The sequence below is a fragment of the Oryza glaberrima genome, chromosome 3 (genome assembly GCF_000147395.1).
Source record: "Oryza glaberrima chromosome 3, OglaRS2, whole genome shotgun sequence".
Lineage (NCBI taxonomy): Eukaryota > Viridiplantae > Streptophyta > Magnoliopsida > Poales > Poaceae > Oryza > Oryza glaberrima.
Window position 1 is genome coordinate 8,688,932 of NC_068328.1, and position 25,931 is coordinate 8,714,862.

At 41.5% G+C, this 25,931-nt stretch overlaps 1 protein-coding gene and 1 long non-coding RNA gene across 2 annotated transcripts; both read left to right on the forward strand.

Annotated features, from left to right (window-relative positions):
• Window positions 1-349: 349 nt before the first annotated feature.
• Window positions 350-5,655, forward strand: LOC127767289 (oxysterol-binding protein-related protein 3C-like). The gene is made up of 10 exons (XM_052292570.1): window positions 350-777; window positions 1,559-1,652; window positions 3,049-3,165; window positions 3,635-3,707; window positions 3,783-3,901; window positions 4,017-4,138; window positions 4,225-4,401; window positions 4,636-4,780; window positions 4,905-5,083; window positions 5,189-5,655. The coding sequence occupies exons 1-10, from the start codon at window positions 662-664 to the stop codon at window positions 5,436-5,438; spliced, it is 1,392 nt and encodes a 463-aa protein (XP_052148530.1). The 5' UTR covers window positions 350-661; the 3' UTR covers window positions 5,439-5,655.
• Window positions 5,656-7,778: 2,123 nt separating this feature from the next.
• On the forward strand, window positions 7,779-8,837 carry LOC127768802 (uncharacterized). Its single transcript, XR_008016615.1, has 3 exons — window positions 7,779-7,965; window positions 8,055-8,162; window positions 8,493-8,837. It is a non-coding gene; the product is annotated as an uncharacterized LOC127768802 (long non-coding RNA).
• Window positions 8,838-25,931: the final 17,094 nt, after the last annotated feature.

The window sequence follows — 25,931 nt, forward strand, 5'->3', positions numbered from 1 at the left end:
TACTTAATTAATGATACGATAATTGAATTTATTCTCTCCCAGCCAATCGGCTAATCAGCCAACGAAGGAAAAAGAGTTTCAACCGAGAGAAGAAACCTCGTGTAGAAGAAACCGCGTCGGTCAACAGAGTTGTACCTGTACTCTTATCAGTTCTTCCGTCCAAAGACTTTTCAAATCTTCGTCTGAATCAGGGCGGCTTGGGTTTTACTAGCCAGCCCGCACACACCACATTGTTGGCATTGGCAATGTGGAGTCGGACGCGGAAAAAGCCCAAGAAATATCGCACGCGGAGGTGGGAGGTGGGGGGGCACCGTGGTCATCTCGCCCACCCAGCCACGAGGCCAGCCACGACGCAGCGCATCCGCGCCTCGCCTTGCTTGATTTGCCTCGCCTGCCCTTTTTCTCGCGCGGCCGCCTCCGAGATTTCTCCTCCTCCTCCTCCTCGACTCGACTCGACTCACCCCCCACTGAAATCTTCCTCCCACCACCGCGCCGCGACGTCGCACGCCCCCGCGGCCGCCGCCGCCGCCGCCGCCGCCGACGTCGCTGTACCCCCAAACCCTAGCCCCGCTAGCGGGAGCGGTCGAGCACACACGCACGCGCGCGCGCGCGCGCGGAGTTCTCTCTCTCTCCTGTTGACCACCTGCATATCGCCCGCGCGATGGGATCCAAGGACGGGAGTGGAGCCGCCTCGTCGGGAGGCGGCGGGGGCTTCTTCTCCTCGATCGCCGCCGGCGTGCGCAGCTTGGGCACCGCCGTCCACAAATCTGTCAACGGGTGAGTCTTCCCCACCCCCCCTCGCGCCGGTCTCTCAGTTGCTTGCAACCCCGTGCCCTCTCAGATCCCGACCTGAGCTCCCCCGATTTGTTCACCCCCACTTTGGGCTGATCGGTTTTAGGATTGAGGCCTTCTCGCCCTCGTGATCTGGCGCTTCAGCGCCTGATTCAAGCTGGTGGGCGTTGATCTCTGCCGGCGGGGGTTCTAGACGAGTTTTGAACCGCGTCGTTTCATTGAATTTCAAGCTCTGGGCTTTACTGATCGTAGTATGATGTGGCGTCAGTTGATTGCCAACTTATAGTTCTTGTTACTGAGTTATCTTCTGTACAGACTCCTAAGATATATAGTGGTATGATCTGCGTGTTAAATATGCCAATCCATCAGCCCTTCAGGCTCATACTTAGTACGACGAAGTGAATAATTGGTTATAAAAGCTCAGTCATTTATTTTCTGGATGCTGTAGTATATACCAGCCGCTAGCATGAATTGTGATTTACAGTCTATTTTTAACTCTTCAACCTAAATAAGATAAGATGTGTGATGTGGTCTGTACTTAATTCTCATGTCACATTTTTAGTTAATGAAACCCACCTTTTACATGCATAGCATTTGGTGCCTCTTTGCTTTACTTTATTAGTATTTCTTCTGTTTTAGTCTTGAATTCTTCTTCAACTTGCACATTTATTGGATGTGTGGTAAGCTCTGTTGTCAAGGGACTGTTTTTAGCTGGAAAAACAGTTTGTCATGCATTTTGTAACGAGCAGTTATGTGCTGTACATAGGTTGGTCGGCTATGAAGGACTTGAAGTTATTAACCCAGATGGAGGCACAGAAGATGCGGAAGCTGAGGCTTTGAGAGGGCGATGGAAACAAGAGGTGAGAATCACTGAAATGTCAACAAAATAGTAATTTTATTTCTTGAAATACAAGCATGTTATTAGACTGACCATTGTACTAGTTTATGTGTATGTCAATTGTGTAATTTTGAATTAACTACGGTCAACAAATGGTAATGTCATGTATGGAAAGAAAAGCATATACTTTTTTTATACAAGCTGTGGCATATGTATTACAGACACTATTCTGGATATGTGTTCACCAATCACCATCCTGCAAGTGGCAGTAAAAAATAGTTAGGATGAAAATGTTTGAGAACTTTTCGTAGCTAAGTTTCTTAGCACACCCATTGCCTATATTTTGGAGAAATTATATATAAAGTTTCAGGTTTTTATTGGAGAAATTGGCTAATGGTATTTCTGTAATCTGTACTTCTTTTACTCATACAACCTGTTCTTAATAACATCTAATGTTGGGGGCTGCTTTAGTGTTATATACTTGTCTTTATGTTCTCAAAAGCCTTTGTACGACAAATGTTGGACATGCTCGACAAAATTGTACTATGCTTGGCATTAGTGGTAAGCATTTACATGTTTTAACCTTTGCACATAACAATAATTTTTATTAAAATATAAACCTTCTTTTACCTCATATTAGTGAATTCTTACTACTCTTGGTGAGGATACTCTTAAGTCTTAACTAGCTAGATTCCACTGTTTTGTGCAGCACAACACTGAAACGCAAGCTAGCTTTCAATGTTTATTTACTGAGTGACAGATTATTTCTGTTGCATTAGCTTATAAGTATGTTCTAATATATGGGAGTTTCAAAACCCCTAAAGCACGCGTAACAAAGCTGTAGTTTTCTCGTCTCTATTTCCAGATTTATCTTGTATGTGTCCACAGCTGTCATTTGTATATCATGTGCACTCTTCACAATTCCTTCATGCTGCAGCAGTTTTACTTGGATTAAGATTTGGGATTTCACATGCACACTGATGTGATTAAATGTCTGCCAAAAAACTGACTTGTGTAGTCGATTATATCCTGCCTGAATTATTGAACCTGCTGGATACTTACTGATGTCGTATTTATAATTTTTATGGTTCGTTCATGATTCATGATCCATATAGGGACGTGTTGAGATTCTATTTTATACTGTTCAAGTAGACATGTAGTATGTAACATCATTATTCAAAAGTTGAACCCTAGTTCTACTTGTGATGAGAAACAGGCAATTTGCATTACTTGCAGTTGGCTTCATCAAACAATAATTTTTGTGCATTTTGTGCCAAAATGTGTGATAACCTTCAGTTGGGCTTGAATTGGCATACTAGATCTTTCTAGAGGATGATTGGAACACCTTTGTATTTCAGCTGCACAGTGTTCTCGTGTATATCCCTTCATATGCTCTTGTCATTCCAATTAATCTGCAGGATCGTGATAGTTATTGGAAGATGATGCACAAGTACATAGGGGCAGATGTTACATCACTTGTGACACTTCCGGTCATCATTTTTGAGCCAATGACAATGCTTCAGAAAATGGCAGAGGTTTGTACTGTTAAACTCACATTTAGAGCGCAGTAGCCTGTGTTCGTCTTCTCATCCTGTGCATTGGCAGAATGTTACGTTCATTTGCTTAGCGTAGTATGTTCCCCAACATATTAGCATGCTGCCCCTTGGAAAACTATTAATCTGGTGAGAACTCAAAGTTGCCATATAGTCTTTGTCTTGTTTCTTGGGCATAAAATCTAAGCTATTATTATTGTTCACTGAAGCATATATGTTATATAGTCATGGACTGTAAAGCAACAATTTCTTGTTCACAGGATACTTGTTATATCTGTATGTCAAAAGTCAAATAATAAAATTCAGGAACAAGATACTTTTGTGAGAATCTATTGTTAATTACTGTTGCAAGCTATAATTTGGCCAGTCATCCTTTTGTGCATCCATTCTCTTCCTGTTAAAGTCTTAATACTCGATTGCTAATGATGTTAGCTGCATGTTCTGAATGCAGTTGATGGAATACTGTGAACTTTTAGACAAAGCAGATGAATGCGAAGACCCGTACATGCGTATGGCATATGCCTGTAAGTTTTGCACCTTCCCTCGTGAGCAATGCCTTTAATATCCTTGTTGTTTGATCTTTTAACTTAACTTTTCAGCTGCATGGGCTGTATCGGTCTACTTTGCATACCAGCGTACCTGGAAGCCTTTCAATCCCATCCTTGGGGAGACATATGAGATGGTTAACCACCAGGGTATTTCATTTATTGCTGAGCAGGTTAGTGATATCACCATTGCAGAAACCTTCTGCAAACATCTTCTGCCAGCCAATGATGCTGGTTCCACAGTTCTTTACTGCATGCCATCGATAATTTTTCATTTTATTTTCTCAGGTAAGCCATCATCCTCCGATGGGTGCCGCTCACTGTGAAAATGCACATTTTACATATGACATCACCTCCAAGTTGAAGACCAAATTCTTGGGGAACTCTCTGGAAGTTTATCCACTTGGAAGGTAATTTTGTCAAACTGTGATTGTTTCAGGATTATGAATAAACCAGCTCTTTATATCCTAAATGGTTTTTTGTTTCTGCATCACAGGACTAGAGTGTCACTTAAGAAGTCCGGTGTCAAGCTGGAATTGGTACCACCACTCACGAAGGTCAACAACTTGATATTTGGGCGTACTTGGGTTGATTCTCCTGGAGAGATGGTATTGACAAACCTGACAACTGGAGACAAAGTTGTGCTTTTATTCCAGCCATGTGGCTGGTTTGGGTATGATAACACTAATCCTGACTGTCTACTGCAATCTTCAGCCTTGAATTAATATTGTAATTTTATGTTTCCTTCGTTTTAGAATTACATTGAATGTTCCTGATTCCTGATTTAGTTGGGAAGGTGGTGGTATTAATTCAAATATATATTTTTTTTCTCTTGCCTTTGCCTTTGTAGTGTATCCAAAGCTTTAAGTTCATAATGCTTAATTTCTGAGTTTACTCTTCATTGTAGGGCTGGTCGGTACGAGGTGGATGGCTATGTGTATAGTGCAGCTGAAGAACCCAAAATAATGATAACTGGAAAGTGGAACCAGTCCATGAGTTGTCAGCCATGCGATCAAGAAGGCGATCCTCTTCCAGGAACTGAGCTAAAGGAGGTCAGAATTTCTTCGGATGTCCATTATTACACAGAACATTTGTTATATAAAGGCAAAGCTAATTAATACTTCTATAATAACTGTGGATATCTTCTCAACTCTTCAACATTATACTTTGTCCCAGATATGGAGAGTTGCTCCTACTCCACCAAATGACAAGTACCAGTACACGCACTTCGCACACAAAATAAACAGCTTCGATACGGCGCCGAAGAAGCTATTGGCATCGGACTCCCGATTGAGGCCTGATAGATATGCCCTCGAGAAGGGTGACATGTCAAAATCAGGTTCAGAAAAGAGCAGGTAATTGCTCATTTTGTCCTAAACCTGCGTTGTTTTAGGTGTTTAATTTGAGGCATGTGGCAACCATCCAATTATCTTGACATTTCATTTCGTGGAAACTTTCAGGCTTGAAGAGCAACAAAGAGCTGAGAAAAGAACACGAGAGGCCAAGGGGGAGCAATTTACTCCAAGATGGTTTAACAGGACCGATGAAATCGCCCCTACACCCTGGGGCGAGCTGGAAGTGTATGAATACAATGGAAAATACACCGAGCACCGCGCTGCCATTGACAGCTCAAGTGTGGCCGACGACGATACAGACGTCACTACGATCGAATTCAACCCGTGGCAGTACAGTAGCTCATCTTCCCAATGATTTTCGTAGGGTCTGAAACTGCACATCCGTATTTTTATTATCCAATATGCTTCCAGGCCTTGCTTGGCACGCTGATTCATCTCAGCAGAGTTTTCGTGCCTTTGTAGTATTATGACCTTCACTTTTTCCCTTCTTCATGCTTCTACTGTTCAGGAAGTGATGGTGTATTCGATGTAGTCCATATACTGTCGTTGTTAATCTAGCGAAAATTACAACATTTCCCTTGAGCCATTGTTCTGTCCAAGAAGGCACACCGTACACCTGCCTCGCACGGTTGGACGCTTGCACTCTTGTCACCTTTGCACCCATCCACCCAGCTGCAATTTGAATTCTTATCGTTCTCTGCCTTATACCTGCTTTGATTGGAACGTGATAATCTCCTCTCCTTGCCGTAAAAACTGAACAGTTTTTTCCTTTCACGTAATTCTGGTGAAATCCCATTGTTGCAAAGTCCTTTGGACAGGTAGCATTTGATTTTGATCCAACTGCAGGACAGGAGAGAGAGAGAGAGAGAGAGAGAGAGCATTGAGGATCTCGCTACAGCGGCCAGAAAGCTGATGAAACAACTGGCGCGGTTAGCATTGGAAGAGTGTACTTTGATCTGGGACGCTGGCAGAGGCAGGGCTGCGGATTAAAATCATGGCAGAGCGGTTTGTGGGTCATCAGTGTTCGATGGGCGGCACTAATGGCGTTGTTCGGTGATGAATGTGATGTGGCCCTGCCTGCCTTGGCGTCTTGCACCTGCTACGGGCGATGCCGTTTGGTGCAGCCGGTCCCCCGCTTTACCAAATGGCAGCTTAAGCTTAACCCCATTTCTCACCAGCGTCAGGTCACTAATAATGTGCGTAATGCTAACTCCTTGTCTTAGTACACTCCTCCGTACTGAATTCCCCTCCAAGAACCCATTTCTTTTCGCCCCAGAAAACCGGCACCAAACGATCATTTAGTACATCTAAAAGAAGGTAAAAAAAATCAGCTACCGGTAGGAGCAAATGGCGTCGGTTTGATGCTGGTATCTGCAGAAAAATTCCCCTGCATATGAAGCCAGCCATCAACTTGTGTTGTTCGACTGGCACGGAAATTCTCTGAGCTGAGCTGAGCTGAGCGGGAGGGGAGAAAAGAAGAAAAATAAAAAGGGCAGGGACAAGAAGATAAAGGTCACGTGGAGTGCGTCGCGAACGAATGACGCGAGGAGCAGCGGTGGCCTCGCCACTTGTCGCGTTGCTCAGCATGATTGGATCAAGCGTGTGTGGCGTCCCATGATGGACCTGTCAAAATATAACATCGAATTCAGATCACTTCTGCTGATCAAAACCGTGCGCAGTGTGCAACCCCCGGCCCAGTTCATACTTCCATTTCAACCAAAAGCGTCTGTACTGCAATCTGATTGAAGCTTGTGTGTGTGTGTGTGTGGCCATTTCGTCAGCAGTGGACATAGCTCAGCGGCGCAACTCCTTCCAATCTGTCATGAACAGATAGAATTTTGTATGCTAGATTGCTAGTACGACTCTGCAATCTGCATTCTTTTTTCAGGGAATTTTGGTTGGACAATGAGCGATGATCCAGTTGGTTTATTTCGACGATAATATACAGCTCTGTTGCACGGATCAGTGGTGGGCACTGTGGTCTGAACGTGTGATCCAACAAGCCCGGAGGAGGAGGAAGAGGAGGAGAGCACCTAACCGTCTCTCTGCTCTAGCTGGACGGCCACCATCTCCAACCCAAACCACTTCAGTCAGATCAGGAGATGGACCACTCCTCCCCCCCCTCTCAGATGCCCTCCCCCTAATAAAACCATCGCCATCACAAGCACACCCACAAAAAGAAAAAGAAACCCCAAAAGCCCCCCCAAAAAAAAAATTACAGTACTACACTACACATGAGCAGTTGCAAAACCGTGCAGCGGTGCACCGTCTCACACCGTGTCGTACTCATACGCGTCACGTACACCGGTACACCCTGTTGCCGTGCTGGCCCCAACGCAAACCAAACCAACCGAGCGCACGCGCGCGCGCGAGAGAGAGAGAGAGAGAGAGAGATCGAACGTTGCACAGCTCGACGTTCTCGCGCTCGGCTAACGCGGTGAATTCACGGAGGAAAAGGTTTCAAAAAAATTCACGGAGGAATCACAGGGGAATTCACGGAAAAGGATGGTACACGATCGAGTCCCTCTCGCTTTCGGTTTTGGGGGGGGCTCGTGGCCGCGGCGGCCTCTTCGGCCCGGGAAACGAACGAACGAGACGGGGGGGACCAAGCGGCGAGTGCGTGCCCCCAGTTTAAAATGTTTTGAATGCCACATGCGTCCATGTGTACTTGGAGGCGACGCGAATTATTGGCTGCCCCTCCGCTGCGCAGCTTGGATTCTGGATGGATCACCATGGATGGGGTTTTGGATGAGGGGAGGGCCTCAGGCAACAAGAGGGGAATCTCTCCCCCCAAGTTCGGATAGATGGTGATTAGCTTAGCTAGTGTGTCTTATCTCCTACTACTAGTAGTAGATCCATCAGTTTCCGATAATTCTCATGAGGTGACAAACTGACACTCCTCCAATCTCAAATCTGTTGTTTCTGATGAGTTACACAGAGATGGTCTGTTTTGAACGCATGAATTCTGCAGGATTTTTGCGTTTATCTCGCGGATGGGTGTTTCTTGTCTGATCTCCATGCATGCATGTCCAGTTGTCCATTCATCTCTGTGTAAAAACAGAGACAGATCAATGAACAGGTGATTTCCTATTACTGTCTGATCATAGTATGCCGTTAGCAGGTGGGGCCCTGCAGAACGGAATCTATGCAAGCACACATCATCAAGCACGCGAATAAACCCCACATCCGAGCTGAGCATGCTTGTGCCTAATCCAGATGCAAAAGCAGCCACTTAATTAGCATTTAGCAGCTCGTTCCTGGAAGTAGAACCACCCCCCCCCCCCCCCCCCCCCCCACACACACAACCCACTTGCAGTTTTGCATATCGCTGTACTTGCACATAGTAGTCAGTACATGTCAATTTAGCTGTAAATTTGCCCTCTCCTCTCTCTTTTTCTCCATGAAACAGATGGATTTGGATGTGACCCCAAGGAAAGAATATACCATTCATACATCCCTTTCTTTAAATTGTGGAAAAGGGAGGTAAACAAAGACGTGTTCATGTGAAGTCGGCTCACTGAAACTTCAGTAGCAGAGATTCTAGAGTAATTCTAGTACAAATAATTTCCTTTTGCTAGTGTCATTAATCTTTTAATTTTGTTGATTGTTTCTGCGCTTTTTCCTATAATTATATGTGGTTCAACTATTTAGAGAGCCCATTTGTATTTTCTGAAGGAAGATGCCTTTTCAACGGGATAGTGTCAGTGTAAATTAATGTTCTTAGGCTTGTAATGATATGAGTTGTTAAAAGAAACGCCCAACAGCATCCAAAGAATACATTTTTGGTTATCTAAAGAAACAATATGTTTGTCATGTGATCTGATCACAGCTCTAACTTTAAGCGTACCGATCCATGTGATTTCCCAACCTGGCTACATTTGCTCAACAAAAAGAAGAGTTAAAAAATGTAATTAGAGGTGAAAAATATTATTTGATCCAATGGCCTATGGGGAACTAGGCGTGACCTGTTCCTCCAGGAAGCAACAACCTGTTCTTGTAGAGTAGCATGGAGGTAGCATGTGACTGAGGCTCCCTTCACATGACGCCTTACTTTTCTTCTAATCAATATAGCAAGAACCAGTCTGGTAATTTTGTAATCACTTGTCTTTGCTTTAAAGAACAAAAATATTCATTCTCAAGTGGAGTTTTGTATATATAGATTTATAGTACTCTGAAAAGATAGCAAGGATTTTGGAAAAGTATATTCATGCCAGTTGGTATAGGGCAGCTAGCTAGCTAACTTTATTAATCTCTCACCACCAATGGCACTGGTGGATAATCTTAGGTAGGAGATAGCTAGGCAACTTTCTAGATCAAGGTGAAAGTGCATTAATGATGAACTTAAAAATAATTAGCCAATTTTAAGCTCATGGCAATATATGTTCACTGAAAAGGTCAACTCATTAATTGCTCTCTTACATGACAAGGGATCAAACTAGTCAACCCATGAACTATCTATTTGCAAAACCCTTGTATGGTCTCTAGATACAAAAATGTATGTTATTCACAGAAAGACAGTTTGATATTTTTCATGGTTTTGTCCAGTTTATTTAAGCTCTCACAAACTGATCCTATCAACAAAAAAAATCTATAACCGAAAATCATCATAATTTTAAATTGAGAATGTGGCAAGACATTGCAGTGGATTTCACACCCAGAGGGACAAGATTTACCCTGCTCCAAGCAGCTACTAGGAAGGCCATTTTGATCAAAGCATGTGATGAGACACTGAGCCCACACCTCCCATGTGAGCTACTATCTTCACTTGTTAAACCCTTTCTTAAACCCCTCCTACTCCAATGATCCAATGTCACATTTCCACTATATATGTACATATGAAAACTTGACAAAAGAAGAATTTTCAATAGCAGCAGTAGCATTAATCAAATAGGCACCACCATTTTCCTCTTGTCTTAGTTGGGAAGTTGGTGAGAGTGGCAGCTACTGCTCCCCAGTGCAGACAACCAATGTGATGCACGCCTCATTATTCCCTTTCTCCTCCAAAGATGGGGCCCTAATTAGAGGGGGGAGAACACATTAATGATTAGCTAATTTTCTTAGCAAAAAGCGTCTTGCAGCACCACAGAATCTTGTGGTCAGTGAGGCTGCATTCTCACCTTCCATAAACTATATCGACAAAGTTCTTGTCACTAATAACTCTGCCGTAACATTCAGAACGGTAGCAATCCTCAAAAATACTACATCAGCTGTAACTCATGTTTGCTCTGAATCTCTGAAAAAATTGCAGCCAAAATTGGTGGATTTTTGTGTGGGTGTGCTTTTAAGGGTGACTGAAACTCTGAAAGCGTCGTCTTCTAGCTTGTTTTTATTTCTGATATCAAGATTGGAGCCAACCACCGGGCGATTCTGACCATCTAACAGATCGGCCGTCAATGGAGATCGCTCCAGCTGACACTAATAATCAATATTATTCAGTGTAGACTTGAGGCGACTGTGACCTTTTCTATTTTTTGAAGCTTTCTATGATTGCGGTTAGATCGAACATTGTCATCACTGGCTGCATGTGACACTTAGCCTCCCCTTAATTAGCTATATATACATCCAATACGTAATTTGCTCTCCATCTGTTGCTTGCTTAGTCACAGCTAGATAAAAATAAAAATTAAAAAAGAACATATGGCACAAGCATGTGAATATACCATCCATTGTCTACCTTCTTCCCCTCTCCTCTCCAGCGTATCATGTGGTATGTATACATCAAGATTTCAATAAGAGAGAGAAACCATGTATGTGTGTATGTGTGAGAGAGAGGATTGTGTGGCTTGTAAGCAAAAAGCTCAAAGGTCCACTCTGAGAAGCAAGCAAAACCGATGGGAAAAAGCACAAGGGAGGGAGGAAGGTGTGTGTGGTCCAAGATCGATTAGAAACACCTTAAATACATTGGTTTCCTGGCATTTAGACCTGTGAAGCAACTGGCAATGCCTCATCTTAACAACACCAAAACAAAAACAAAAAAATTGGCACAGGGGATCGTTACAGTCTGCAGATGAGATGAGATGAGATGAGATGGAGCTGTACGCCACGGACAGCGATCGGCATTTAGGCCGGGCGCTTTCAGACGGTGTGGCGCCTCCATCCCTGGATATGGCACCGGCTCTCTCTCTCTCGCCCACAAATTCCCTAACTACTACTGCTATTTTCTGCCATTCTGTGGTCATTGGCAACGTTAGCCACGAACGAGAACCGGAGCACATTCCCCATGTTGAGATGCTCAGTTTCGCATGTTGAACGGACGCCTTTTGTTCTCTGAACGCTATGCTTCTTTTTTCCTTATCTGGATCTTCTTCTTTTTGTTTGGGTGAGATTAGGCCAACTGAACAAACTGCTCCTTGGGGGGCTCTAGCTCCTGCCAAACCAAGATCAGCTGAGAATTAGCTTTCTCTTTTTAGTGAGGAGTGCAGTAACAAGTTGTTTACTAATTACTGACAGTAACAGTGACTGTACGTACTGTATACTGTAGTATAGAACTATATTTGATTAGTGGTGGCAAATGGCAGTGCATGTTGTTGTTGAGCTAACCGTAGCTCCAAGTAATCATGCACTACTGCCCGATTAAAATACGTAACCGATCGATCTTATGCTTCCATTGGTACGGAGAAAAGGCCCCTGATTATATTTATCTTCCATCAAACGAGTGTTCCCCGTACTACTCACTCGGCAAGCCGATCATTACTGTCTCCAAGGACCACAGTGTACATAGCCCAACCATGCATGTGGCGTATTAGAGCGAGATTTCGCCTGATATAAACCCCAGCCACGATAACAATCACTCTTCTCCATGTGACATGTACAACATTAAATATTTAAAATTTAACTTGTATATATACCCACATAATATAATACTAGCCTTGATCTGTAATCAATTGATTTCATGTTATTTACATGTACAGGAATCAATCTGCATCATTTCAGTTTTGTCCTGACTGCTGATTTGATCGTAACTAAAAGCTGGAGTTATCTCTGATACGATCTTGGACGAATGGGATTGTACATAGGTGGGCAATGCCGAAGGTGTCACGCAAGAGATACCGGTAGCAGTAATAACACTAACAATTAATAAAGGCCACATGGCCAGCCCATAGAGGTTGTCTCACAGCTTGGTAAGGTAAAGAGGATGAGACCCATGAGAAAATTTTCATGATGCACGAGAGGGAAAGGAAAGGGAGGTGCAAGTAGAAGGAAGGAAGGAAGAAAGAAAGAAAGAAAGAAAGAGGAGGGTGAGAAGTGAAGAAGACCAATTGCAAGTTGCAGCTAGCTAAGCTGCCCGTTTGGTGGTGTTGCCATGGGCTGTGCAAGTGTGCGCAGCTGTGTGAGTGTGATGCTACTGCTCTTTTTCCGGTCTTCTCGTTGCTTGCCTTTCCTACGCCTCTCGGCTCTCCCCGTTGCCGGCCTTACACGTCAAGCAAGCTCACCCCCCCGTAGACCCACGTTTTCCTGCGGCCGGCCACCGCGCACCACCGGGGAGACGACCGTGCTTGGCACAGTTGTGCCGCTGACGGGTGGACCCATAGCTCCCTTGCAGCTGGGAAGGGGAATTAAAAAAAATGCGTGGAGTCAAGAACAATTCTGTTTTTAATTTCTTCAAGTAACCTCTTATTGGAAATTGAATAAATTGTACTTCATCCGTTTCACAATGTAAGTCATTTTAGCATTTTCCACATTCATATTGATGTTAATGAATCTCCGTTTCACAATGTAAGTCATTTTAGCATTTTCCGCATTCATATTGATGTTAATGAATCTAAATAGATATATATGTCTAGATTTATTAACATCAATATGAATGTAGAAAATGCTAAAATGACTTATATTGTGAAACGGACGAAGTACAAGCAATGTATTGGAAAAAAAATATAGGTTACGTACTTGCGTGCTTATAGGAAATAGCGGTTCTAAATGGAAAGGCGACACACTCGTTACCGATGCCAACGGTGACTAGGGTTGCTAGATCCAGCGAAATGGCCTGATGTGGTATCTCTCTAGTAAGCAAAGCAGCTACAACACGGAGCGGCACTGTCAGAATGATAGCGGATTGGTTGCCACTACCGGTGATCGCTGGGACGCGATACTGGATTTGTGGGGTCTAAGTGCTGCTTAATCTAGTCCATTCGGATAGAGGCAAGTTACGTTGGAAATAATTATTCTCTATTTTTACTGGATGGCATTTGATGAGCGAAGGCACTTGCAAGCTGTAGGATCTAGATCGTATAGATTTGGCCAAAGGTAGTAGTATAGCGAAGGAGCTTGGTAGAGGTGGATGGAATAAGGATGGTGCATGAGTTTTTCTTTTTTGCAGCGGGCCAGGCTCATCAGGCAACAAACATCATAAGCTTAGTCTTGTACTCCCTCCGTTCCATAATATAAAAGATTTTGAGTTTTTGTTTGCACGGTTTGACTACTCATCTTATTTAAAAAATTTTAGAATTATTATTTACTTTTTTGTGACTTACTTTATTATCCAAAGTATTTTACACACAACTTTTTGTTTTTTATATTTGCATAAATTTTTTGAATAAGATGAGTGGTCAAACACTACAAGCAAAAACTCAAAATCCCTTATATTATGGGACGGAGGGAGTAGTATTTATTTTTTAAAAAAGAAAATTGTTGTCTCTTAGTTAAGTCGGAATCTAAGCATTTCTTTAACATTTGATTATGTATATCCAATTTTGGATATAGAGATCGGATTTCTATCCGTTACTTAAAAAAAAGAAATAATAGTTCACTGCTAATTGTGTGAGAGCCGTGGAAAGAAAAGGAGTACATGTGAGATGGCTAGATATTGTACTGGTGATTTTGTTAACAATAGCGAATGATAACGGACCAAGGGAGAAGCATCAAGCATGATGCTGCCTATTTGCGTCTATAATGATGGATAGCTAGTGCGTTAAGCAAAAGCTTGCCGAATTTCTCTTCTTTTTTTTTCATGAGGCAATGTCATGTTAAGTTTTGGTGTGGTAGGGGTGCTTATTGGCAATATTTCTATATACGGAAAACTATTGAAAGCAACATTGGTAGAAGCATTAGGCATTGCATATATGATACTAGTTGACTTTCCACATAAGTATTGGAGTGCATCGTAGGCCATTGCAATCGTAATCGCAACAAGCACAATATATTGTTAGTGGCTTAAACATATTCCTCGAATAGATAGTGTAGTTAAATGCTCAAATAATAAAGAGGAATATATATATATATATATATATATATATATATATATATATATATATATATATATATATATATATATATATATATATATATATATATATATATATGCCCTGACCCTGACTATCAACTAAGATAAATTTTATGGTTCTTAAAATGGTATCTACATGTATCACAATTTTACATTAAAAATTTTGGTATCTCAAGATACCTAATTACTTAGAGGTACCAAATATGATACCGCTCAATATCTTCTTAAAGATGATAAAATTATTTATTAACTAAATTTTTTATGTCTCTTAGTATTACTTTATCCGTTCCATATGGTTGCAGTTTTAATAATCTTATACATGCAGATCCATTCCTCGTGGGTTAACATCTATCCTTTTATTAAATATAAAATGACAATGTTACCTTGGCTCATAATCTACTTGTGAAGCCTTACAATATGATAGAAATCCCGTAAGGCAGAGGACCTGTTTAAATTGGTGTCATTTTAAATCATACTATTTTTTTTATAAAATTGATAAATATATGGACATATTTAGTTTGGTACCACACATTGATAATGCCTAGAGATTTTTTTTTTGCAACACCACGTGTAGCCTATCCTATTAAAATTTGATAATGTTGCCAATTTATCAAAATTTTGGTATTGTCAAATTTTGGAAAGGTTCATTTTGGCACTAATCTGAACATGCCTAAAATTTTCGGCTATGACCAAAGTTTGGACACTCAATAATTCAAATAAACAAAATTTATATTCCTAGCTGTGTTTTGATTTGGGAAATTGGTGCATTTTTCCTGCTGTACACATTACCATGCTCAGCTCACCAACTGAGGATGTGATGTGTGTACCTGGAATTTTTGGCCGGCCAAACACAACCCTGTCAACATATAACATAACTTCCTCCAAACAGAACAATGAAACAGTAGAAAAAAGAAAAGACACTTCCAAAGCAAGGGTACTGTACTTCAGGAGCTCAGGGTAGCCGGCCGGCTGCTAGATCTCTGTCAGCTTTTTATGGACCGATGGAGAACAAAAGCAGAGGACATGGCGTCCCAGCAACGATTGGTATATATCATTAGCAATGGTCTATGTAACCAAAGGTGAATGACATCCCTTTCCAAGAACGTTTGGTATCTTTGGCGTTTTTACCCTCTTTTGGCAAACAAAAAGAAACAAATAAAAGAAAAAGAAACACCTTCGTTGCTATAGTTGCCTCTGCAGTTCACGTGCAGGCAGGTACGCAATCTTTCCCTTCCCATCACCTCTGCTTTTTGTTTCCTCCTAATTTGTTTTATCGCCAGCAGCATAAATTCCCAGAATGCGGCTGGACCAATTTTAGCTTGTTTGTGCCGAATTTGATAAGGACATTAGGGATAGAACAAAGAAAGGGAAGTCGTTGAGAAAAATAAAATATTTGCAAAGAAAAAGTCTTGCTATGTACTCCGTATGGACATATCAGTATTACATTCTCTATATGAGGATGGGTCATATATACATGATATTATATTAAAACACATGGTTAACTTAAGGTAGGTTGGACAACCGTATATAGGGAAGGAAAAGAAAAAGATATGTTGGACAGACTTAGGAATAATAATAGCTGAGCTTGGTTGTTGTGTATGCTGCGGTTGACTTAAAGGCTTAGTTATTTTCATATTATTTATCACATTGTTAAAACGGATTATTTGCTCCATGTTTCAAAAAGTATATTTGAAATAAGTATTCTTCAGTTGACCAATTGTTTTAAGTTATTTGTTAAAATTATTTATTATAATATTTAATATTATCCCTATAATCAATTAGATAATTTGCACCCATAATTCAGTCAACAATATGTTTCAACTTAGACTAATTTTTTAAGTCATGCCTATTGTTGTCATATATATTTGACATCATCTTATCATCTTTTCGTTTATACTTATGCTTATAATTATCAGCCAAATTTTGAATTTTCAACCTTAAATTTGAAGTTGATTTGAATGTTTTTTTCATCGAAGTTAATTTTTCAGTCTTTGCTTTTAGATCGCTAAAAACATGTATATAAAAGTTTTATTCACAAATTAATTTTCGTTTCCAAATATGCGAAACAATGGGGCCATTGGTTCTGCAATGAATTAAATAATCATATCCGGGTGCATTATGTACAAAAGCAAGAAGTTAAGTGCACCGCATTTACACATGACAATGGGCTAATTTTGGATAAAATATTATCACAAAATCAAGGAATTTCTTCCTCCATCTATTTTTGATAGTCATATTTCCAAATCTGAAAAAAATATTTTTGATAGGCATATTTCAATCCAACAACCTATTCTCTTAATGACTTTCTCGGATTTAATGCGTGACTCTTCATTCTTCCACACAAAATTGGCTACATGAGCATCGAGAAATGTGAATAGTAATGAATCGCTTATTTACGAGGAATGACTAGTAGCATATTTAAATGGATGATAAGTAGAATTACTTATTCTTAATCTGTGTGCCAAGATGAAATATGACTATCAAAAGTAGATGGAGGTAGTAATTCGAACTCCTTGTTCGTCACATTTCTCCCTGGTCTCAAAATTAAGAGTATATAGCCTGTGTAGCCATCTTAGGCCATCCACAATGGGTACCCCTGGGTCGTCCCCCCGCTCACGCCGTCCACCGTCCGTCCGCTACGCGTGTCCCTGGAGAGAGGCGCGACCCCCACACGGGGAACACGCGCCTCTAGCTCCTCAGCTCCCTTTTTCTGGAGACACTCCCTCGAGGCTACGCATTGCGGCGACACGGCGCCCCGTTCCCTGTCTCCTCCCCCCGGTGTTTCCCCTTTTTGCCCTCACCAGCGGCATGGCGACGAGAGAGAGAGAAAGGAGAGAGAGGCGACGGCGACGAGGATCTGCGATGGCGACGACCATATCCGGCCACCAGCCGGCGACGGGCGAAGACGGCTTCCTCGCGCCGCGGCAACCGGCGGCCACCAGCCGGCGACGGGCTCGACTTCCGCGACGGAGACGATGACAATGATCCGACACGACCCCGCATGCGCCTCGGCTTCCTCCGCCGCCACCGCGCCCACCACTGCCGGCACCGTCACGGTCTCCTAGCGGATCTGGCCGCAGGGGGGCAGATCCGCCCACGACGGCGCCGGATCTGCCCCCTCCGGCCGGCGGCGAGTAAGAGAGGCGGCGGCGAGGGGGAGAGAGAGAGCGGCGCGGCGGCGAGGGGGAGAGGGAGACGCGAGGGGCGGCGGAGAGGGGGAGAGAGAGCGGCGCGGCGGCGAGAGGGAGAGAGAGGGGCGCGGCGGCGAGAGGGAGAGGCGCGCGGTGGCAAAGAAAAAGAGAAGAGGGCGCGGTGGCAAAGAAAAAGAGAAGAGGGGTAGGAAAGTAAAAATATGAGTGGGGGCTTTGTGTGTTAGGACACCCATTGTGTACAGGAGTATCTCTACCAGGTTGCTTCAGATCTTGAGGAGTCCATTCAGGGATACCCTACACTGCAAGCTGAGTTTCTTTACGGTGTCCTCGATTAGTGAGAACACTCTAGGAGTGTCTCACATTATGGATGCTCTTAGATAAGAAATCGGCTGCATTTGCATGACATCCCTAGGTCATTCTAAAACTTTTAGCGATTAATTTGCCGCTGCAAGCAACAGAGGGCGTCAATATATATTGTTCGGAGTATATATTAGCAAGCATGATACATACTACTAGTACAGTAGGAGTACTATATATGTGTGTGGACCATATCACCATACTCTTGCAACAACACGTTGTAATAGCACACTCGAAAACACCTCCTCAGTAGTGTTTGGACCAGCTAGCTAGCAGCTATCGTTTCACAAATTAAGCTGCGTAACTTCGAGACCACATATCCCTTGCCGGATCACAGCAAGAAACCGGTCATGTGCACGTCATTGCTTCGTTTTCTTTCCTTTTTCTTTTCCTTTTTAAATTTTGTCACCTCTATCTGCTAGCGATCGATCGACCCAGCCATTTGGATATATTGCACACAACATAAGCGTACTGTACGTGATGCACGTTGCCGATATCATCCCTTGGCCCACCGACTCCTCGCCGCCGTGGTCTCGCGCGCGAACGCACGCACGCACGCAGACGCAGGCATGCATGCACGGAAGTGGTCTTCCTCTAGGGCCCCACACGTCGCGGCTGCAGCAAATCCAGCCGTATATCTGCACGCGTGTACTACTACTTGTAGCTTCTGCCAATCTGCATGGCATTCTGGATGTGCGCCTCGTTTTGTAGGAGTATTTTTCTTTCTGTACAAAGGAATGGAAAAGGGTGTATATTTTTTTTATTGTAAATTTTGTATCTCTCGATACTAAGAAATATTAAATTTAAACTAAAATTAATTTTGATACCTCCTATTATTTCTCTTAAATTCTAAAATTTCTCATTAATGCGTGTTCCGTCAAGCTGAGCCAAATCAGGAAACGCTCTTTTTCTTTTATATGTGTGAGGACATTTTCTTGATCCCTATGCGGAGCATAGTACTCCCCCCCCCCTAAGATTATAAGACTTTCTAGCATTACCCACATTCATATATATGTTAATGAATTTAGACACGTATATTTGTCTAGATTCATTAACATCTATATGAATGTGAATAATGCTAGAAAACCCTTATAATATGAACGGATGAAGTATATATATAGCTATATACTTCCTCTGTTTTTTTTAAAAATATTAATATTATATTAGTACACCAAATTTAGACATAGAGTATCTTTAGATTCATTATATTAGAATGTATTACATCCTAATATGATGTCATTTTTTTTTACAGGGAAAGTATACTGTACTATACTAGGGGTGCACTCTAACATTAGTGGTAGTGGCGTGTGCGTGCATGATCGAGGCCATGATGGGGTGTGTGGGTCTTCCATGTAAATGCATCGATCATGCGGCGCTACAGGGACAAATTAAGCGAATGGTACTACTATGGTAGGCTAAATTCGTAAGCCAAGGCAACGTACTCTCCTCCTCCTACTTCGTCATGAATGGTGCCGTTTTGCTCATGCTCATGCATGGCCTGATTGCGCAAGATGGAAAAGTTATCTTTTCCATCAAGTGTGTCAAAGCGGCAGGCGTATGAATGTACGATGGGATTACTGCACGCTAAAGCCAGGAATTAGCGGACAGAGGAGTCAGACGCGGCAGCTGGGTCCTACGGAGGGAGTACACCCTTCTGTCTGTTCACAGTGCTGCTGGTAGGGTAGGGTAGGGATGCTCTTTCTCTGGCGGGTGGGACCCACGGGTCGCTTCCGCATGTGGCCGGCCACCGGCGGCGCGCTCGATTACCCGGACTCTACAGTTTGCCCTGTTGTTTTTAGCTAGGAGTACTACTAACAGGGCCTGATTAGCTCGTGAAAAGAAAATTTTTGAGTGTCACATCGGACGGTTGACCGATGTGAAAGGGGTTTTCGGATACGAATGAAAAACTAATTTCATAACTCACTTGAAAACTACGAGACGAATCTTTTGAGCCTAATTAATCCGTCATTAGCACATGTGAGTTACTATAACACTTATGGATAATCATGGACTAATTAGGTTTAAAAGATTCGTCTCGTGATTTCAACCCTAACCGTGCAATTAGTTTTTAAATTTACGTATATTTAGTACTTCATGCATGTGTCCAAAGATTCGATGTGATGTTTTTGGAAAAAGTTTTTGGGAACTAAACAAGGCCATGTACAACCTTAAAAAATATGAGTATAATATGACAACGAATATATATAAACAGATAGCTATTTAGATTCATAGTTTTAAAATATGTCGCAATTATCTTTTGTTGTACTGTATTTGTAAAAACGAAGAAAGTAATAATATGTTAGAACTTATTTATTAAACAAATTTAAATAAATTTGTTCTGTTGTACTCATTTCGTCCCATAAAAAAAAATTAAATATCGCAAATACAATTATTCTTATAAGACGAATGGAGTATTGCTTAAACGAATTGTTCTGATCCACCTGTTAAGTTTGTTTCTTGAGATACATAATTTTATCTCTAAATTGGAGTATATAACGTATTGCAAAAAATCAGTCAATGATCTATCTTAAACGGGTTGAAGGATCAGCTTGGTAGCTAGTACTCCTAGATACGTATTGGTATCGTCTCTCGGTGACACAGTATAAAAGCGATCGTACGGTGCACGCGTTCGTACGTATTGGCCGGTGAATTAGTACCAAGTCGTATTTTTGGCTGAAAGGCACAACAGTACATATACGGCCAGATTCATTCATCACTTGGCACGGTACAAATGCACGTACGGCGTGGCATGGAAAATGTGCAGTTGCTAATTGGCTGGTATGGCTATGTTATTTCAAGCCGTCGTACGGAGTACTTCGCTAAGGTCTTCAGCCACGAGCAAATTAAAAGCATGGACTACCTTTAGCTTGACTCGTGGCAGTGGAAGTTGTTTTTGGGTAACAGTAGTAATGGTCATTAAAAGCTGGCAAAAAATTAACTTTATCGTAGAAAACTAATTAATTAAATAGTATATAATAACATAATGTATTAATTGTTGAACTGAGAAAAATGAATGTAGCTCAACCAGTGCTATTATAGTTATGTTTCTTCGAGTGGAATAGGTTCATCTGAATTTAAATTTTAAATTTGATATGTATTGCTCATATTTACAACTAATAATTCTTTTAATTATAGATGACTTTAAAATGTGAGTCCAATTTAACGCATGTATTTATATGAATAGAGTGTGTGCACGAACGTTTATACTAGTGAGTGTACTCACGTGTATATAAGCATTTGCGTTTGTGTTATCATGAATTATTTTTTTAACTGCCACGTTATTATTGAAAGATGAACCGAGATCAATCGATCGAGCAGGTTCATTGATATATTCTCACCAGACGAGGGGCTTGTTCACTTTGATGTCATTTTTAACTTTATTAAATTTTGGTAAAGTTGTTAAAAAAGTGGCTACATTTAGTTTGCTGCCAAATTTTGGTAACTATATAAGAAATTTTGCCAAAATTTTAGTATAATTGTCAAAATACCAAAATTTAGTAAGGTTTTTTTGGCATCAAAGTGAACAGGCCCGAGAATATACTGCACCGACGTGTTAGTGGGCGCCCACCATCTGCACACCTCGACCACGCGACTCATGTCACGCACGTACTACCGCGCCGCCCGCCCACCCGCGCGCACCGCACCGCGCCGCACCGCAGCGGCAGCGAACCGTCGATCGGCGCGACGCGACGCGACCCGCACCGCCACGCCTCCTCTCCCGTGGATCCAGAAGTCCTACCTGTCCTCCCACGTGTCACCCCGGCCCCACCGACCCTCTCGCCCGCGTGGGCCCCATGCGACGTCAACGTGTGGGCCCCACCCCCATCGCCCACGGACCTGCATCCGCCGTCGGTCTCTCTCCGCGCGCGCCGCTCGCCCACCGTTCTCCTCTCCTCTCCCCCCTGTCCCTGACCAATTGGGCCCACCACAACCGCGACCGGTTTGAGAAAAGAAAAAAAAAAACAGAGAGACTCCGATCCTTATCCCCTAACTCGCCGTCACCGCTCCCGTCGAGGCGCCGTCACCTCCCGTGGACGGCGGGGCCGCCACGTGCGGCGGGCGGCGGCGTCGCTGACGGCGGCGAGCCGGCGACGTAGCCCTCCAGCCTCCTCCTCCTCCACCACCTGACGCGACGGCACGGAGAGGGAGAGCCCCCCCCCCCCCCCGGGGGGGGAGGAAATTCAATTCAACGGGAGACGTCACGTCGAAACTTTTCTTTCTTTTTTTTTTCGTTTTTCCATTCCATCTCCGACGGACGCTTTCTCCATCGCCCAATAAGAAAAGCGCAAGAAAACAGAAACTGAATTATTATCTTTTTCTGGGCTCGGGAGTACATGATGAAACCGAGAGGAATTGATGATTAAAAAGGAGACAATAAAATGTTTCTTGTTGTGATTATCCATCGTCTCCGTGGGGGAGATAACGAGGGCCATGAAAATTTCCGGCGAAAAGTGACCGGAGGAGGAGGTAACGGAGGTGGGGAGGAGGATAGGCCGGCGGATAAGCGTAGGGGAAAAGGACCCAATCGGGGCGTACCGCATCGACACGTATGTCGCCTTTTTTTTTTCTGACGTGGCAGGAGAACTAAACAGTATTTACTCCTTTTTACACTATAAACTCTACTGGTTGAGACATGCAAGAAAAATACTAGCACACGAGCAGACGGGCTCATATTGGAGTAGATTTAAATTTTTCATCCAGAGCTACAACTGCGGTGGATGTTAATTAGGAGTAGGAGATATACTGGTAAGGTTGATAAACGATTTGTGACATACTCCCTCCGTTTCACCGAACATGTCATTTTAACATTTTCTACATTTATATTAATGTTAATGAATCTAGATATATACCCCCTCCCTTTCACAATGTAAGTCATTTTAGCATTTTCCACATTCATATTGATGTTAATGAATTTAGAAAGATTTATATTAATGTTAATGAATCTAGACATATATTAATATGAATGTGGAAAATGCTATAATGACTCATATTGTGAAACGGAGAAAATACTAATTAATTTATGTTTACGATTATTTATACCTTCTACTATTTGTACGATCTTTGAATCTTACACACATCAACGTTTAAATCATGATTATTATAGACGCGTTTACAATAAAAATTGAGTGAGATTCATCGTTAATAGTATCTCTGTTTCTTTAGTGTGTGTTAAAGGGTACTCTTTGAAGGTGTGAGTATACTGTGCGTATCCTCTATGTTATCTGAATCATTCTTAAACATGCTTAATTCTTAATAGGTGACGTAGTTTTTATAATGGAATAGCAAAAATCCTTCCATCGGGTACCCGATGGGGAGTAAAAATCGGGCGCCCCCACGCCGCGCCTCCCACGCGCGCGCACCGCCCCCACCACATGTCCCTACTACGCGCGCTCCGTTGCAACAACCGCCTTGATAAAACGGAAGCGTTCTATTAGGGGGATCCGTTTCTTTTTTTTTTCTATCAACAATGTTTTAGTCAGTGTACTTGATGTTTCACTATGTGTGGATGAAATGCTTCAATGGATTTTTTTATAATGTTTTAATAATTTCATCTTGATGGATACGTGGTTGTTGATGTACATGGGGTTTAAGTGTTGCAATGACTTTAATTCGTTTGTTGCATACGTTGAACCAAATTGTTTCATCTAACGATATGACTGTGCTTCACTTTTTTTTAAGAACTGAAACATTCTTTCGCTGTTTGCTGACACAGTGTTTTTATATAGGGTGAAACAGCGTCCGGTTTTTTGAAACCGTTGTTTCATACGTTGTACCAAAATGTTTTATGAGGTGATTTGGTTGTGTTTCAGCTTTTTACAAGATTAAAACATTTTCGATCTACCTAGTGAAATATTTCTGATCTACTTTGTGAAACATTTCCGATTTTTGCAAAAATAAATCGGACGTCCGATTTGTAGGCGCCTCCATATAATGGTGTGGCCCAACTTCATGAATTTTTCGATGGTATATATGAATTTGAAGACAAGTGAGATGAGCCAACGAAAAGAAAAAATATCTTCCATTTTACTATCTTTTCTTTTCTTGACCGTCATGACTCCTTTGCTTTCCTGATCATTATGCCCTACATTTTTATTTAGCAGTATTATCTAGTGTTGGATTCAGAAACAACTATAGGATTGTTCAGCAATGCTATCCAATGGTTACACATAGAGATGATAAAAAGGGCGATGCCACTTATCAACCTCCTTATGGTTGTGATACAATGGGTCCTACCCATGACATCCCTAGGTTATATGAGAAAACCACCAATTCGTTTTTAAGCCGTCTGATGACATGATGGGTAAATACTACTTATATTTTTTTAACCATTAATATGTGGTTGGTGTTCAAGTCTATATTGAATCATTTCAAGCGATAATGTAAGGCCCTGTTTAGTTCCAGGGGTGAAAGTTTTTGGCGTGTCACATCGGATATACGGACACGCATTTGAAGTATTAAACGTTGTCTAATAACAAAACAAATTACAGAATCCATCTGTAAAACTGTGAGATGAATTTATTTAGCCTAATTAATATGTCATTAGCAAATATTTACTGTAGCACCACATTATCAAATCATGACGCAATTAGGCTTAAAAGATTTGTCTCGCAAATTACACACAATCTATGTAATTAGTTTTTTATCTACATTTAATGCTCCATGCATGTGTCCAAACATTCGATGTGACATGGTGAAATGTTTTTGCGTGGGAACTAAACAGGACCTAAGATTATGCCTGGTATGAATAAGTTTTTCCCTATCATGTGTACAAAATACTGCCTCTTCAGAAAGTTGATGAAGCTCTAAATAGTGCCTAATTTGTGCATGTAGCTGCACCTTCTTGTGTTTAAATCCTAATGCTCATGTTTATTACTCATTTCTTGATTAGCATTTCACTATGCATTTCAAAAATGCTTTCATGAGGCTAATTAAGAGAAAAAAGTTATAACTTTACTATATGCATACGAACACAATTTAGTTCAGTTCATTTTCTATCGATAAAGCGTGGCATACAATACAAATGAATAATCACCTAATTGTTTTTCCTTCCATTTCATATTATAAGTCATTTGGATATTTTCTCTAGTTAAAATTATTTAAGTTTAATCAATTAATATAGAAAATATAGTAGCATTTTAGAAAACATATTACCAAAATATATTCAATGTTAGATTCAATTAAACTAATTTGGTATTTTAGATGTTGTTAATTTATTTTATAAACTTGATCAAACCTTAAAAAATCTAATCGGGAAAAAAAATCAAAGCGACTTATAATATGAAATAGAAGGAGCACATTTTAAATAACAACAACTACATATTTATACATAGCACATCAAAATAGAGAAGTCGTGGACACATGAGGCGGCATAGGAAGAGCGCTGAGCGGACGAATGTATTGAGATGGTTTGATTTAGCTTAGAGAGTGTTATAAAGGATTGATGGATTTTTTGAGTGTTATAAAGGATTGATGGATTTTTTTAAAGATGAAACTGAGTTAATAATAGCTATTTGAGAGCATAATTAAATACTAGAAAGTTAAAAAGTTTCTCAAAGAAATACCGATAAATAAGGTTATCTGTAAAAATCATACCGTTCACTAGCTTGAGAAGCATATTCGCTATAATCCATCCTCCGATTATTGCACATATGAAATAAAATAGGGAAAATTGGAACCATACACATTATAATTTTGCAAAATTTGAGATATGCCATCCTGACCTACATGTCATTGATTCATATGGGTCCTATGTGTCATTGAGATACCGATGGCATATCTCAAACTTTGCAAAATTACAATGGCATGGTTACAATTTACCCAATAAAATAATAGCGTAACCATATGAATTTAATGCTTAAGATAGGACATGGAAGGATATTAGGCATTGGATGTAATAGATCCGATGTATCACAACCTTCAGTGTAAATTTGCTGCGTACACTTAAAAAAAGAGAGTAAATGCTCCTTTTATTTTACAATATATGTATGTATAAGTTTATATGATAATAAAAGGCAGCAAGCATAGGTCTCAAACAAGCAGCAGTGAACTGAGCTTTTCAATAACAGTAGTTTGATAACGCTTATCCCCTCCAAATCCTTTTTATCCAAAGCTCAGCAAG